Consider the following 14,676-nt stretch of genomic DNA (forward strand, 5'->3'; position numbering starts at 1 on the left):
GCCAGGGCCAGGTGTATCGCGCTGCTGGGGCAGCCTTCCCACGCCCTGCGTCACCCTTCCTTCCTCTGCCCTGTCCCTTGGGCAGCCCTGGGGCTCTGTGGCCGCCATGTGCAGCACAGGGGGCAGCTGTTGCACCCCCAGACCACCACCGGTCTCCAAAAAACCTCCCTCCTTGCTGAACACAGCCAGAAGCCCTGTTTGCCCCAGCCTCTGGCGCTGTGCCTGAGTTGTCCCCTAGCTCGGGGGGCTTGGCTCCCAGCCTGCTGCCCCTGTGGGCATCTCCACCGTCATGCACCTAAATTGCTCTGCCAGCATCCTTTGACCCTTTGATCCGATACGGCTTGTGGATGACAAATAAGATGAGTGTTCTTCTTTGACTTTTGGGAGAGCTGATGAATGGCGTGTTTGCTGCCATTGAGAGAAAAATAGATGGTGGTGCGAGCCTGCATGACGGTGCTAATCGATGGGATCCCTTTCTGTAGGCTGCCAGGTGCCAGAAATGTGGTTTTATGCTCTTCCTCCGTACTCGGCCTCCGCTGCGACCTGCAGGCCGGGTGGATTGGTGTAGCAGTAGCTCAGCTGGAAGCAGCCCTGTACATGGGACTGCCCCAGGGCGAGGGTTGGGCTGATGGGCTTCTGTGTGGGATTTCCACCGAGGTCAGTGGGATCGCTTGGATGCAGGGGTGGGAGCTGGTCCTACCCTAAGTTAGATCCATTTAACCAAAAGGATGACTTCAAACCAGTTAAATTTGCATGTAAATGTTCCTGGGCCGACTGAGGGCTGCCCAGGCCAGGAGATTTGCATCAGCTGAGCTAGGGTGGTTCCTTTTACTGGTTTCCTTGAATTTGGACACAAATTACATGTAAACCTTGTGATGGGAATGCACGTGGGGGATTACAGTCCAGGGTGCTGATTTCCACGGGACTTCCACCAAAGTTCAGTTCACCGAGCAGTAGGTTGGGCATGGCTTTCGTATGGTACTTAACAATGCTGATAACATTAATTGCCTTCACTTTTTGGTAAAGAGTGCCCATTTAGAGGGAGGTATGGCAACTATGAGCTGACACATATAGCTTTGCTCGATAAATAGCAAATACTGGTCTGCATACAATCTGCGCTTTGTTCCTTTCTTCAAAATTTCCATTTTTCTCCGCAAGGTCTACTGATTTGTAATGCTAGGTGTGAGACCCTTGCTGTAACGGTGCCTCCCTCTCAGGAGAAACCCGTGGTAAGCAGATGCCTGCCGTGCTCAGCTCCACCAGCTGTTGCACATTGCACAGGCCAACAGCTAAAGATACATGTTTTGCATCTTCCGTGGGGAGCATTTCATGTTAGTAAGTAATTAACATTAATAATAATTAATGTTGGATAGAGATTGTTTGTACCTCTACAATGCATTTATTTTTAGAATCTCAAAATGCATGTAGTTGCGGGCTAGCAGCCTGGAATAAATCTTGATGCAGCTGGGGTTGATGGCTTTAACCCTGCTGTTCCCTAATGAAAAGCGTGGGAAAGCTGAAATAAGAGCTTGACGACTCCACTCCTCATCACTTGTGCAACAACTTCTGGGTAGCACCCCTCCTACCCACACAGGGCTGCTTGTTGTGTATCTTATTTTATATATATGTTTTATAATAGCTCTTGTGAGCATCAGCAGAGATCCATTATGCTCTCTGCAGAGCAAAGCATAAGGAGGAGGCGATCGCAGCCCTGAGCAGCCCCACTCCACAGAACCAGTGTGCGGCTGCCCTGATGTGTACCCCTGCCAGCAGCCAGTGCCGGCACCCTGCTTGTGAACGCCCGCTGGCTGCCTGCAGAAGTTGGGTGCTGTTCGGTGGGACGGCAGTGAGAGGGACGGAAGCAAGTGGGGCGCGATGGTGGGGGCAGCTTGGGAAGCCAGCGGCGGAGGCGGCCATGGAGCCCGGCGCTGCCTTATGCAGCAGGGACGAAGCTGGTGTGCTCAGCTGCATGCCTGCCACAGGCTGTGGGTTGTGAACTCGGTGGAGAGTACCTGGAGCAAAGTGGAGCCTTCACAGCCTCGTTTTATTTAATGAGCGAAGCCTTGTGAAGGCACAGATTCATTTATTGGATCTGTTCCCTGTGTTTTTTCCTAGCACTTAGCTGTGCTTTACATGTTACTTGGAAGGCTGAAAAGCAGGATCATGTCTATTTATTAATCTTTGCCTAATAAGGATGACTACCAGATATGTTCTTTGGCCTTAACAAAGAGATATAATTAGTGATGAGATTAGACATGACCCAAGAGGAGGTGCTTTGCTTAGGAAAATATTCAGCAACGGCATATAATACAGTCTGTCTGAGGCACCGCATCCTCCCTGGAGGCCTCGTCTCGAACTGAGCGGTGACCCTTCCCAGCACTTCGGTGCCATAGGAAACCCAGGAAGAATATTAATGATAAAGGGATACACAAAGCAAGCTTTGCCTCAGTCAAACAACGCACCGCCAACCTAAAATTATTCAGCAGAAGTTTAGTTGGCGAAGTTAATAATTTATGGTTCTGGCTGATAGCACCCCATGCAATAGCAGTGTGTTCAGCAGCCCCAGACCTGATTAAATATGCATGGACTCATTGGATGCAATTTCAGTGCAATTAGTGTATGAAGGCAGAAGGAACTCTATCATTTCTGGAATTGTACTAAAAGGCTCTGGTAGTTCTTCCATTATAACATTTTACAGGATGGTAATTGTTCCACATCAGCTGTATTTAAGTACACTGTTTTAAGGAGCGGCTGCCTGCCATGTTATGTGTGATACGAGAAGACAAGTACTCTGTGTGTCACTAGGCACAGAGACTGCTTGGAAATACTAAACTAGTGCAGGACTAGAGAAAACTTGTTGCAGTACGTCTTCTAGCCTCACTTGTGCCACATTTGTATGTGCTGGCATTGATGAGCGCAGCCTGAGAGAAAGGTTAGACCAGAGAAGATCATCAGTCTCGTTTGTTTTTTCTTTCTTTGCTGTAAAAACTTGTGTATCGTGCTCATCACTGAGACTTCTGAATGCTGGGCGCAGGAGCTTAAATACTTGTAGAAACGCCTTAAATACGATTGGGGAAAAAATGGTACTGGATGTTGCACAGTCAGTGTTGTCAGCATCTGAGTGTGTGTCCTGGCAAAACACCAGTTGCTCCAACGGCTCTCCTTCCTAGAGCCACATGACCGATGGTTGTGTTTCATTCCTTCCTAGAGCCACATCACCAACGGTTGTGTTTCATCCATCCCCAGCATGGCCAGCTCTGCAGATGGGAGACGAGTCTGACCAGTTTGCACCACTTGACAATCTGGCTTATTCTGTTTAGTGACCAAGGAAAATCCTTGCTCTTCTCTGCAGCTTCCTTCATTCACTTCTCTCTCCTTTTGTCTCCTTGTTGTCCCCCCTTCTCTGCACTGGCTCCGTTTGCCTTCTTCCTAGCTGTATGCTCTTCAGTCTGGTGCCCGCTTGTGAGCCATGTTGCCTGAAGCTACTCCAGCTCCCTGGGTTTGTGACAGGTGTGCTTTTGTTCTCCAAAATACATCATTTTACTAGCTTTTCACCTAATGGTGATTTACGACAACCCTCAGAAGGGTTGGATTGCCTTCAGCTGTGGATCCCTCAGTGCAGAGTCACCTGAACAAACGGTTCCCTATAGCAGCTTAAGGGGAACATGGGCTCAGCAGCTGAAGACCAGAAAGGAGCTCGAAGGGAGGAGTGGGCTGTGGACAGGTGCATGGTTTGTAGCATTGCACTCTGAGCCTTGCAAATCACCGGTGCCAGAAGCACCCCAGTGCCGTGGCGGAGAGAGTCAGAGAAGAATTGGGGTTGGAGCAGACTGCTGGAGAGCATCTAGTCCAACACCTGGCTGGAGGCAAGACTAACTTCAAATTTAGGTCAGTTTGCTCAAGGGCTGTCCAGTCGAGGGTGTTAAACAGAAAGAGCAAGAAAAAGAACCTGTGTTCCTGCTCCACAAATAAATGCATAATTCACCTGTTCTGGCTGGTGTAGGTGAATTGTTCAGGCCATGGGAAGAGCTTTCATATTCTTGCTTTGGTTAAAATTCTGAAGATGTGCAACCTGTATTTACTGGTATGAGTTCACACAGGTGTCTGCTCACCTGGTTGTTTGATGTTGGTGCATTATTGTGTCTGTCCCATGGAGGCCTGGGTTCGTGTTATTTTTTGCAGCATGATGGTGCGGAGGGGGGATGACTGCATGGTCCTGAGTGCAAGGCTGAGATTGGGGGCTTCTCATTCAGAAGTTTGGTCCTTGCATCCCTGTGAGGACATCTCCAGCACTGGGGTTTTCAAAGGAGCCTAAGGGAAGGCCAAAAGCAGGGTGCGAACGGGACATTGAGGACCATGTTGATGCTTAATTTCACTGAGGTGCTTGCAGCTGCCCTGGCCTTCACTCACCCCTTCTCAGCTGCCCTCCAGAAACCTCCGGAGCCATTGGTGTCTAGGTACAGGGACCTGGGAATTTAGGGCAGCTGAATGCCGCCCTTAATGCCTCGTGGTCTCCTTGAATATTCAAGCCTCCAGCTCCCTCCCTTGGCTCCCCAGTCAGTAATTTGGGGATAACCGAGGTGTCTGCTTCTCAGAAGTGCTGGCAGGATTAATGGGTGAGTATTTGGAAAGCACTTTGAAGAGGAATGCATGAGCGGTGGTGTTGTTGCAGGGTGGCAGCTGGGATTTGCTCTGTGCGTGCAGACGGGAGGATGGCTTGAACCACCTCTGGCCAGAACTGCAGTCCCGCCAGCGTTTGTAGCATGTACAGAATAGTCTGTGCCACCTCAAAATAAGCATGCACCCCATTTTCCATACCGATTACCAGCCTTACAGATGCAAACACAGCTCTGCTGACACAAGTTGCTTCTCTGCCAGCGATGGCCTTCTGCTGGGCTGCAGGCACCAGGAATGGATTCAGAGATACGTGTGGCAAACAGGTACTCTGTCTCGTTTGTGGACTCCAGGAAAGGTAATGCTGGCGTGGTAGTGTTGGAGTTTAACGTATGATGTCTAAGTCAGCTGTCACGCCTGCAGAACCCCAAGGAGTCACCGTATTGACAGTTCTTTGGAGGAAGATCATGCAAATAGCTCGTTTTGCCATGAGCACAGTGGCATTGACCTTTATCAAGCGCTTAGTGCTTTTCGTCACGGAAGGCGTTACTCTCAGCTGCAAAACAACCTTTTGAAGGAGGGAGCTGTTGTTAGGATGTGCTGTACAGATGCAGAGCTTGGGCACTAGGCAGTCTCGGGTATTGCATGGGAAAAGCTGCAGGTGGGCAGTGCTTGGAGCTAATCCTATGTGCCTGCTTGCTGGGCTCGTCTTCATTTCCCCCTTTGCCCTCGGGCTTCGTTGAGAGGCAGAAGACTGAGTGATAGCTTGAATCTGTCCCGTTTGGATGTCAACTTTCAAGATATGATGATGGAGTTACAAGTGGCTGATGGTACAGTGAGGGCAGAATGAAGGAGAAGTTTGGAGCACAGAGAAGAGGGATGAGAAGGCAGGCCAAAGGAGGGCAAAAAGGAAGAGGGAATGATGGTGCAGAACTGAATGTCTTCTCATTTATGTCAAGAGTGACCTGTATAAATCCATGTGAAATGACGTTGGCTGCCACTTACACATTAGCTCTGTGAGGTTTGTCTCAAGCAAGGAGGTAGAAGGAAAACCATGGCTTGATGAGGAGAAAGAATAAGAGAATTTGTCAGAAAGGCAAAAAAAAAAAAAAAGAGGCATCTTGAAAGTTTGGGCTAGAACATTTGTAGCTCACGGGAAGTTTTAATTTAAGCATCTAACTTTTTTTTTTAAATTTGTAATAATCGGCTTTTGCTACCTTTAAAAATGTAATTTATATTCAGTCAATGTTTTCTGCTACATGTGAATTTTGTTCACATTCTGAAAAAAAATTTAAAACTGTACATTATGGAAATCAGCTAGATTCAGCTTTACATCTGTCTGTCAATTCTTTATTTTTTATTTTCCCTTAAGAAAGGATTTCCCATACTTTATTTTTCCATGCTGCTACTTCTGGAGCATCTGTTCTTTTCCAGAAATTAGCTATTGCACATCTGGCTGTCAGTAGCACTTGTGTCGTTGTTGAGTTCTTCCCCAACACAGGAATTTCCTTGGGTTGTAACCTAATAAAATCAATGTGAGTTTTGTGCATAAAGCTACTTTACTGATCTTGAATATTCTATTTGTTGTTTTTCCTCTAAAACAGTACTTTAGGATATTCTTACATTTTCAGAAAGGTCCTTTCTTGAAGGAGAAATCATAAATAATGAGATTTTCATGGATGTTGAATGGATGGAAACTCTCAAAATAAGGAGAAACCTGTATAGGATTCCCTGTTTTTCTCCTGCAGAAATAGTTTGCTCTCTTTTGCGTAAAGGTTGTGGAGGTTACAGAAATACATTGCCCAAAGGGGTGGGCAAGGAGTTAGCCACTTCATTGCTTTACGGAGCATTTAGTAGCAATTTGAAAAGCTGAACAGTATTTCTCTTTGCAGCATTTGTATGTGGCAAATGTAATGGCAAAATTCTCTGGTTAAAAATGGCCTGAGAGTTTTTTAGAACATTTTTGTAAAAATTAATTATTGCAATTATTCATTAGGGGAGGCATTCAGTAACAGAATGAAGTATGTATGTGGGGAACAGATTATTGCCTTTAAGGCAAAGATACATTCATATTAAGTTTTGCATAAAAATAAGTTGATATATAATCAAATAGACCAGTTCTATTGAGGTTCTGCATATTCAGCAGCTCTGAAAGAGAGGTTGGTTCACATCTTCCACCAGTCTTCAACAATTGAAGCATGTAAATCATTTTCCCATGAATATTAAAGTTAGAGTTGCAATATTATTAATCTGATTACTCAAAACAACTTTTCTCAAAAGCAAGGATAAACCAAGGAGCCAATAGTTAAATACTTGCCTTCAAAAACAAAACCAAAAAAAGCAGAATTTTTCAGTGGAAAGCACTGGTTAGCTGGGGCCATGGGAACTGTTTATTTAATGATGTAACTTTTAATATAGTGGTGGTTTAAAAGAGTTGGGTAGGAAGGATTTAAATACTTTTTTTATTTCTAGAATATCAGCTGATAACTTGAATGTAAACAGGAGGGTACGAGTTCTTCGTCCACCCAAAGCAGGATGATACCATCATGTAACTAAAGTGGGATTATTGTGGGTTGCAAGCAGGAATGCTAGATTCATAAAAAAAATTGCTGTTAGCATTCTTTTTGTCCCAAACCACAGGGTGGTTTTGATTAACCAGTTATTCCTGGCCTCTTGAGGGAGAGTATGGAAATTCAGAGTAAGAAGAAGTAGCAAGATAAATGGAAGAGTTTGACATTGTTCTGGTTCACATCAGCTCGGACGGTGTTGGGGACAGAACTGGTGTGATTGAAAACGTGACCACAAAGTCCGTCTTTGACTGTGGATTTTAAACCTGCTTTCCTTTTTGGGAGAGGAAGCAGCATTGAAAGCATGCTGCTATTGGTGTATAACCTACAGATTTTTTTCTTTTTCAGTGCTGTTTGGTGATGATGATCGTAGACCTCCAGTTAACTGAGGTCCAGATGCTGGTGCTTTCATGCATCTCGAATAGTGACGCTATTGCCAGCTTCTGAGATTTTATTGCTAGTGTTTCAGGGGCTGTTTCCTTACGCCCCGTAAAGCCCCAGCTACTACAGTGGGATTTCAGAAGAATTGCTGCGTTCATTTAATTTTCCTCCTTCCCTCAAAATCCACCCCCACCACACACATCAGTTTTTACATGCCGTGGCTGTGCAAAAGAGCTCAAAAATAGGAAGCATGTGTGCTCCAGAGGCTCAGAAACCTGACAGCAAATAAAAAGAATTATGGTTTGAAAATATATACATTGGGCTTTTTCAGCCAGTCGCACATTAGGGGGGAAGAGGGTGGCTGGCAGATGAAGTTTAAACCTTTGTGGTCGGCTGATCTGAGCCCCTGACCCCAGGTACTGGTCGAAGGAGCTTTGGCCAGGTGAGTACAGCACATTGGGAAACGTGTTGGAGAACGTATTAAACATGAACTTCACATTTTGCTATAAATGCAGTTCAAACAGTCTTTTATTTAGATAATTAGCCTTAGCATCCCAATGCTGTTGCCACAGTTGCCTCTAAAACATAAGCTTTGCCCAAGGATTAACTGATCAAAGATGTACTGGAGTATCATCTAGTTTATTCAAGCGGGTCCTCCAGGTCATGGAGGAAATATATGAAGGGATATGGCAGGGCTTTTCTGCTCATGCTGTGACTGCTGACTGGATTTTACGTTGGTCTCAGCCTGGAGAGGCTGTCAAGACCTGGCTGACTTGGGCGGGCTCAGGAGCAGACCTGTGCAGAAGCTTTCTTTCACCACATCACCCAAAGATGCGGGTCCCCATTACCCCCTCATATGCCAGAGATAAATTCATGCTTTTGGAGACAGCTGACAGAAGAATTCATGTAGCATTTAAACTCTTATTTGAAATATCGAAACACAGCTTGATGTTCTTTGTGTACATGAGTGCATTTGTCATGGACTCCCTTCTTCTCCCAAATCCTTATTAAGTAAGAAGCAGCAGTAGCTGGTAATCAAAGACATGAAATATATTTATTATCTGAAGACTAACAACCTGCTATACAAACCAATGTCTTGAGTCTGCAAATATAGGAATCTTACGAGATGCCAGGATACCATACAGCACTATAATTAAGTGCTTTTACCTGGGTCTTGTCCTTATTGAAAACAAACAAGACCATTAGTGGTAAAAATGATGGAGACAAGTCTGCCAAAGGAGGTGAGCATTTTCTACCTGTCACGATTGCTAAAAATATACAAAGTAAGTAGTGGGAAAAGTGCATTTCAGGCAATAAAGGTTCTGTAGAAAATTGTAGTTTATCCACAGTGTTCATTTAAGGGGGAGGCTCGGTGATGGAAAATGTACCCTAATGAGCCTTTCTGGACTACAGTTCTAGGCATCTTGAATATTCAGAGCAAACTTTGGCACTTTGAGTTTGGAAGTTGCAGGGTTGCTCCAAAATGGCATTGGCATTGCCTGCCGTGTCTGGGTCAGGCTGTTCTCCATCTTACGTCTGAGCATAATGTCATAACAGCCTTGCAATGCCAGCGGCCTTGAGCGCCAGGGCTTTCAAGCTTGACTGGCAGCCCAGTGGGATTAGCCAGCAGAAGCACCGCTGCTTGAGATTTATTGATTGAAGGTGGATATGGTGGCATTGGTTTGGGGGAGGCATGTGGATGTGACTTTTTGGCTGAGACTGTGTGCAGTATCCATTGGTAGGGTCTCATCTGGGTAGACAAAGAGGTCTTACCTCCTTTTGGCACATGGAGGGGCTCCCTAGTACTTGTGGTTCAAGGTTTTGCATAGTGTTAAGGTCCTCCAGAATCTCACTGTGGTAGTAGGTCTATGTGGTATGTACGTACAGCATCTATTGATTTACTACAAGAGAACGTGGTCCTTAGCATGATGCTTTCTGTTTTGGAAGTACATATTATCCATAGTCTGTGTTGTGATTTTGGAGATGCGCTGGTGCTTCTTAGTAGGCGTGTTTCTTTGCCTCACGGCTACAGGGAAAAGGTACTATTTTTGGCCTTTCTGTCTTTCTGGAAGGCTCTTTGCCCATCCCACTGTAGCATTCTTCTTCTATCAACACTAGTGAGGGGTCACTTTAAATTCAGATTTTCCCAGATGTGTCCCTTTTTTCTGGATTCGTGCTGGATTTGAGAACTGTAAATTTGTCCTTGTTCCTGACATTCCCGGGCATATCCTGATGCTTGGAAATGTCTCTTGTGCATGCTGAGACCATCTCTGTAGTGCATGCAGAGAAGTTACAGTGGATACGTATGATATATGGTGCATGTGTGTTGTACTGCATGTCTGTGGACATTGGATGTCCAGCTCCAGTGTGGACCATTCAGAGGTGTGGGCATACAGCACACTCAGAGCTTCCCAGAAGTGTGGGACTCACTGCGCTTGTGTGGTGTAGTACTGCTTCTGCAGGGATGCACAATGTGGTGAAAGTAGGTGATGGAGATGGGAATATTTCATTTCCTCTCAAAGAGGTTGACGGGGCGGAGGGGGGGGGACGACAACAGGTTATTTTTGCTTCAATTTTGGTTTAATTTTACTGGCAGTTAGGAGCTCTGGTTATAAGTCAAACAAAGAGCAAAGGCGTGGATTTCCCCTCCCCATTTATTGGACTGTGCATTGGCTTGCCGATTTGTCCACACCTTGCTCAGTGAGGGTAAGGGAGTCCTTGGACTTCAAACTGGAGAAAAACTTCATTGAATAGGGATGGACTTAAGTCCATGCAAAATTGTGAGTTATCTCTGGGTTACGTGGGCAGCCCTGGAAGGGGCCTGTATGCTACAAAATGTGTTTTGTAAATTAAAAAAGTGCTCATTGATTTTGTTTAAAACGAAGTCTGTTATGGAGTGATTGGACAAATAGCTCAAAGCTGGTAAAAAAGAATGAGCGATGAAACAGCATGATTCAGGCAGGAGGGAATATTTAAATATACAGAGTATGAAGGCATTTTAAGTACAGAGTTAGTGGCCCAGAGAAGAGTCAGGGGCTCAGGATGGGTTACCTGAGCATTCCCGTGGTGTGGTCTTCAGAGAGGACTGAGGTTTAAACCTCCATCTCCAGCTGTGGGAAGTCCGCTTAAAATAACCAGCTGGGGTTTTTTTGGTTTTTATTTCAGCAGTGATCCTTGATACTGGATACTGCTTGTGGAAGAAAACTCTGTACTTCAAAGAGGTGATGTATTGTGCTTTTTGAAAGCCAAGCCTCTCCCAGTTCCCTTGGAGTTGGCATCCAGAGTCGCTGGTTGCTAGTGAGTAGCAGGCACGTTGGATGCAAAGCAGGGTAATTTATTACGCTCTGCTGCCATTACTGCTTCCTGTGCTGTATTTACTTTTGGGTACCATTGTTAATCTAAATGAATATACTAGAAAGTAGTCAGAGGGGATCAACAAAAAATAACAAAAAAAAGAAAAGATTTGGAAGCAGAAGGCATGTAATAGAGAAGGCTGAGGATGAGCTCTGTGCAAAGAGACAGGCGACTGAGGAGAGACACAATATCTACAAATACATAAAGAACAGTTTCAGAGCAGGCAGCGATCAATTATTTGCAGTCAGTTGGGACATAAATAGTGATGAATGCAGCAGCAAGGGAAAAAATAGGTGGAATTAATGGGAAAAAGATGGAAGATCTATTTGGGAAGGGCCGTGGGGCCTCCTCTGTAGATGCTGCAGGCTTCTGGCAGCAGGGACTGCCTTTTGCAGGGTGATCATGCCCTGCTGGGCACAGCCGGTGGGCACCACTGTGGGTGGCTCAGCAGCCAGAAATTATTTTAAGCCCAGGTCCCAGAATCGAGGAAACACTTGAGCAGCTGCTGGGTTTGAGGTGCATGCTGGAGTCCCGGTGGTGGCAGCAGGAGCTCAGTACCTGCTTTCCTGAGTCATGGCCCAAGTGACGTTCCTCCAAAAATATAACTCTTCAACTTTTCTAAGTTTAGATCATTTCAAAGTGAGTTTTTAAACGGTAAAGTGAACCCAGAGCGCTGAAGGAGACGTTTCCAGTGGCAGCTGGAGCTTGAGGCGTTAGTTCCAGGTCAGGAGCTGTGTTTTTAAAGACCCTCAAGCTGGGGGGACCTGGTAGTCAGTGGAAGAGCACAAGTTTTTTGCAACGGGTTGGAAGTTATTTCTGATGTCTCTGAATGAATCCTTGGGTACCATGGTTGTAAATAAATAGTTACTGAGATGTTGACTTGGTTGGCAGTGAGGAAAATACTAGTGACAGAGATAAATTAATGGTTCCATTTATACTTTTTGAGCGTTTCTTTTTCTTCTGTAAGCGTGGCTCCCACAGACATGCCATCATCTGAAAGAGCTAAAGAGGTCTTTATGGGCTTGGGACCAGAGGTAGGGGTCATGCTCTGTGCAAACGTGCACAGATTTTTTTGGTGTTATTTTTTTGGAAGTGCAGTCTACTTACAGAAATGAATGTTGCTCCCTCAGAAACCTGTCCACCAGCTCTTCCCACAGGGCTCTTGCCTCTTCATTGAGGAAACACAAGCACCTTTAATGCTGCTAAACTAAAGTTGCCAACAAGGTAGGTGTTGACTTCACTTGAAGCTGGATGCACTCGGCTCTGGTAAGGTCAGGCCTTTGGTAAGGACAGTTTTTGAGTAGACATCCGACTTGAAAAGGTGTTAGCTATCATCCTAAACATGAGTTTGCTTGTTGGGGTAGACTTTTTATTTTGTTGGTATCTATCTGACACGTTAAAAGCCCAGTCTGCTTGTGGAAGAGCTATGAGCTTGTCCTGGGCTGTGGAGTCAATTTGGAGCTTTCATGAGGAGCATGTCTTTAGGTGCCCCGGCACAAATGCATAGCCATGTGTGTTTGAACAAACCAGCCCTGCTGAGACAAAGGTGTCCTCCTGCTCCTTCTGGGGAGAGAGTGAATGGGTGAGAGATGGTAGTAATTCAGCTTCAGCAAACACAAGAGTAGAGCGCCTTGTGTCAGAAACCATATAGATTGGTGTGTTTATCAGTATTGACCCAGTATGTTCACAGCTACACCCAGACTTCTTACCTGTGGCAATTACCATCCAACTCGCCTTTCTCTTTGGTTTCATTGTAAGGTACAAAGAACTAAGACTGAATTACCTGCGTGTTGCACGAAATGCAAACACCGCTGCTGTAGAAGGCTACATTCTTGATCTTTAGCATTTCTCATCCAAATGCAGTTATTGTGATTGCCACATTTCAAGCCTTTCTACAGATGTTAACGCTCTCCTACCGTCTTTTTATTCCTCCTCTGCAGAGCCTTTAAATCCCCATCAGCTGCTGTGGCAGTGTGGGAGATTTCATGGTCCTATGATAGTCCTTTGGTTTTGATTCCTTTCCTCTGAAAGGAGGCCCTGGGCTGAGCAACGGTCCTTCAGAGTCTGAGCTGTTCAAACTTAGCATTTAAGCATGTGCCTTTGTCCCATTGACTTCAGTATGACTTAAATCACGTGCATTGACATCCAGGAAGACCCAGTCGTTCCCTTTGTGAAGATGTGGGAAGATGCAGCCATAGCCTAGAAGTGATGGAGCTCAGGAAAATTGAAATTTTAGCATCTATGCTGCTTTCATTCCTTTTCTTCTCTATCTATTTTCCTTGGCACTAAAAATACACAAAACTTCATTATCTTAGAAACAAAACCAAAGCAACCTTTTCTTTATTCATGAACTGATGTCTGTTTTGAAATCTCATCAGGAGGGGGGAGAGGAAAAAAAAAACCCAAACCATCAGTTTCTTTATTTGCTTGCTAGGTTGTTTATCTTCACTGGGTGCTGCTGGTAGAAATCCCGCAATAGGCACTGCAAGGCAAAGCGCGTTTCAGGAGACTTCCCAATTTAGCACCATGATTCAGTGGGGTCCTAGAGCAGAAGCCTTGGTGCGTGGTGGAATTAGGAGCTAAAATCAGGCAGAAGGAAAAAAAAAAGCAGAGCTTCAGATGGAAAGCAAACAATTTGTGATTAGCTGTTAAAAGCAGCTTTCTCAATGGATTTGTGTATGCCTGTGTCACCCAAGCGCGGAAATCCCAAATCCCTCCTTGCCAAGCCCCCCATGTCCCCTGTTTGTCCCTGTATCCCCAGGCTCCTTCCAGCCCCCTCCCGTCCTCTGCGCTGCGGGCAGGCGAGAGGCAGCGTGCCCGCTGGCTCCTTCTGACCCTGTGTCTCATTGTCAATTTTCATTCATTTCTGAGAGACTCACATTTTGGAAACCTCGTTCCCTCCCTCAAACAGGGCTGAGCGTGGCCATGGGTTCAAAAGGGACACCAGGGGACCTGGGAGGCATGAGCCTCCCTGCCCTGGGAAAGCAGGCTGCCACGGAGGGGCAAAGCCTGGGTAAAGAAGGGGAAAGACGTTTGGGAAATTCCCGTTCGGATTGAGAGGCAATGATTAAGCTAACGGAGTCAGCTAACCGTATTACATTTCTGAAAAGAAAATGGAAAATGAAAAAAACCTGAGCTTTTCTATTCTATTGCAAAATGTGGTACGGATTTATAGACAATAAAATTTCACGTGTGAAAGAACATCTAAGAGTGGGAGATTTGGCTTATCAACGCTGATTATTTTTTTGTTTTCTGTTCTCCTGAAATTATGTCTAATAACATTTTTAATTACCTTTTCAATATTGTTCTTTATCATAACGGTTTTACTTTTTGAGGCCATTCTGTGTTTTCCACTTAAAAATTAATCTTTTCCTTAAATTTCCTCTCTTCCCTCATGGTTGTTAGATGCCATTGAGTCAAGTATCAAAATTATTTTTTTATTTCAATTTTTTTTTTTTTTTAGGGATTATATAATTTTATGTCAGATACTCTGTTATGCATATGAAAATAGAGCTAGACAAATTTCATGCTTCAGGATATAACTGCTTCTCCGGAGATGAGGAGAGATGGTTTGCCGCATTGCACTGTTGCCTGGGTGCCTTGGCCCCGCAAGTGGCTAAGGGAGCGTTGAGCATCTTTGGGCACCCTGTGAAGGCTGGGGGAGGTGGGGGCACCCGGCACCTTACAGGATTGCTCAGGACCTGGCAGCACTGAAGCCTGACGACTTTCACCTTTTGCTGTAGTGTCAGGTATTGCTTGC

At 45.3% G+C, this 14,676-nt stretch overlaps 1 protein-coding gene across 5 annotated transcripts in view; it reads left to right on the forward strand.

Annotated features, from left to right (window-relative positions):
* ABTB3 (ankyrin repeat and BTB domain containing 3) overlaps window positions 1-14,676 on the forward strand; it is a 182,612-nt gene that overhangs the window by 40,714 nt on the left and 127,222 nt on the right. The window contains exon 3 of one of the 5 annotated variants that reach the window (XM_050913528.1): window positions 8,107-8,124. The exons of 3 other annotated variants lie outside the window; for them this stretch is intronic. In XM_050913528.1, coding sequence (XP_050769485.1) covers window positions 8,107-8,124 — 18 coding nt within the window. Of the gene's footprint in view, window positions 1-3,830; window positions 3,889-8,106; window positions 8,125-14,676 lie in introns of those variants that run through there. One more of the 5 variants, XM_050913542.1, reaches the window with a different exon arrangement.

The sequence above is a fragment of the Gymnogyps californianus genome, chromosome 1 (genome assembly GCF_018139145.2).
Source record: "Gymnogyps californianus isolate 813 chromosome 1, ASM1813914v2, whole genome shotgun sequence".
Lineage (NCBI taxonomy): Eukaryota > Metazoa > Chordata > Aves > Accipitriformes > Cathartidae > Gymnogyps > Gymnogyps californianus.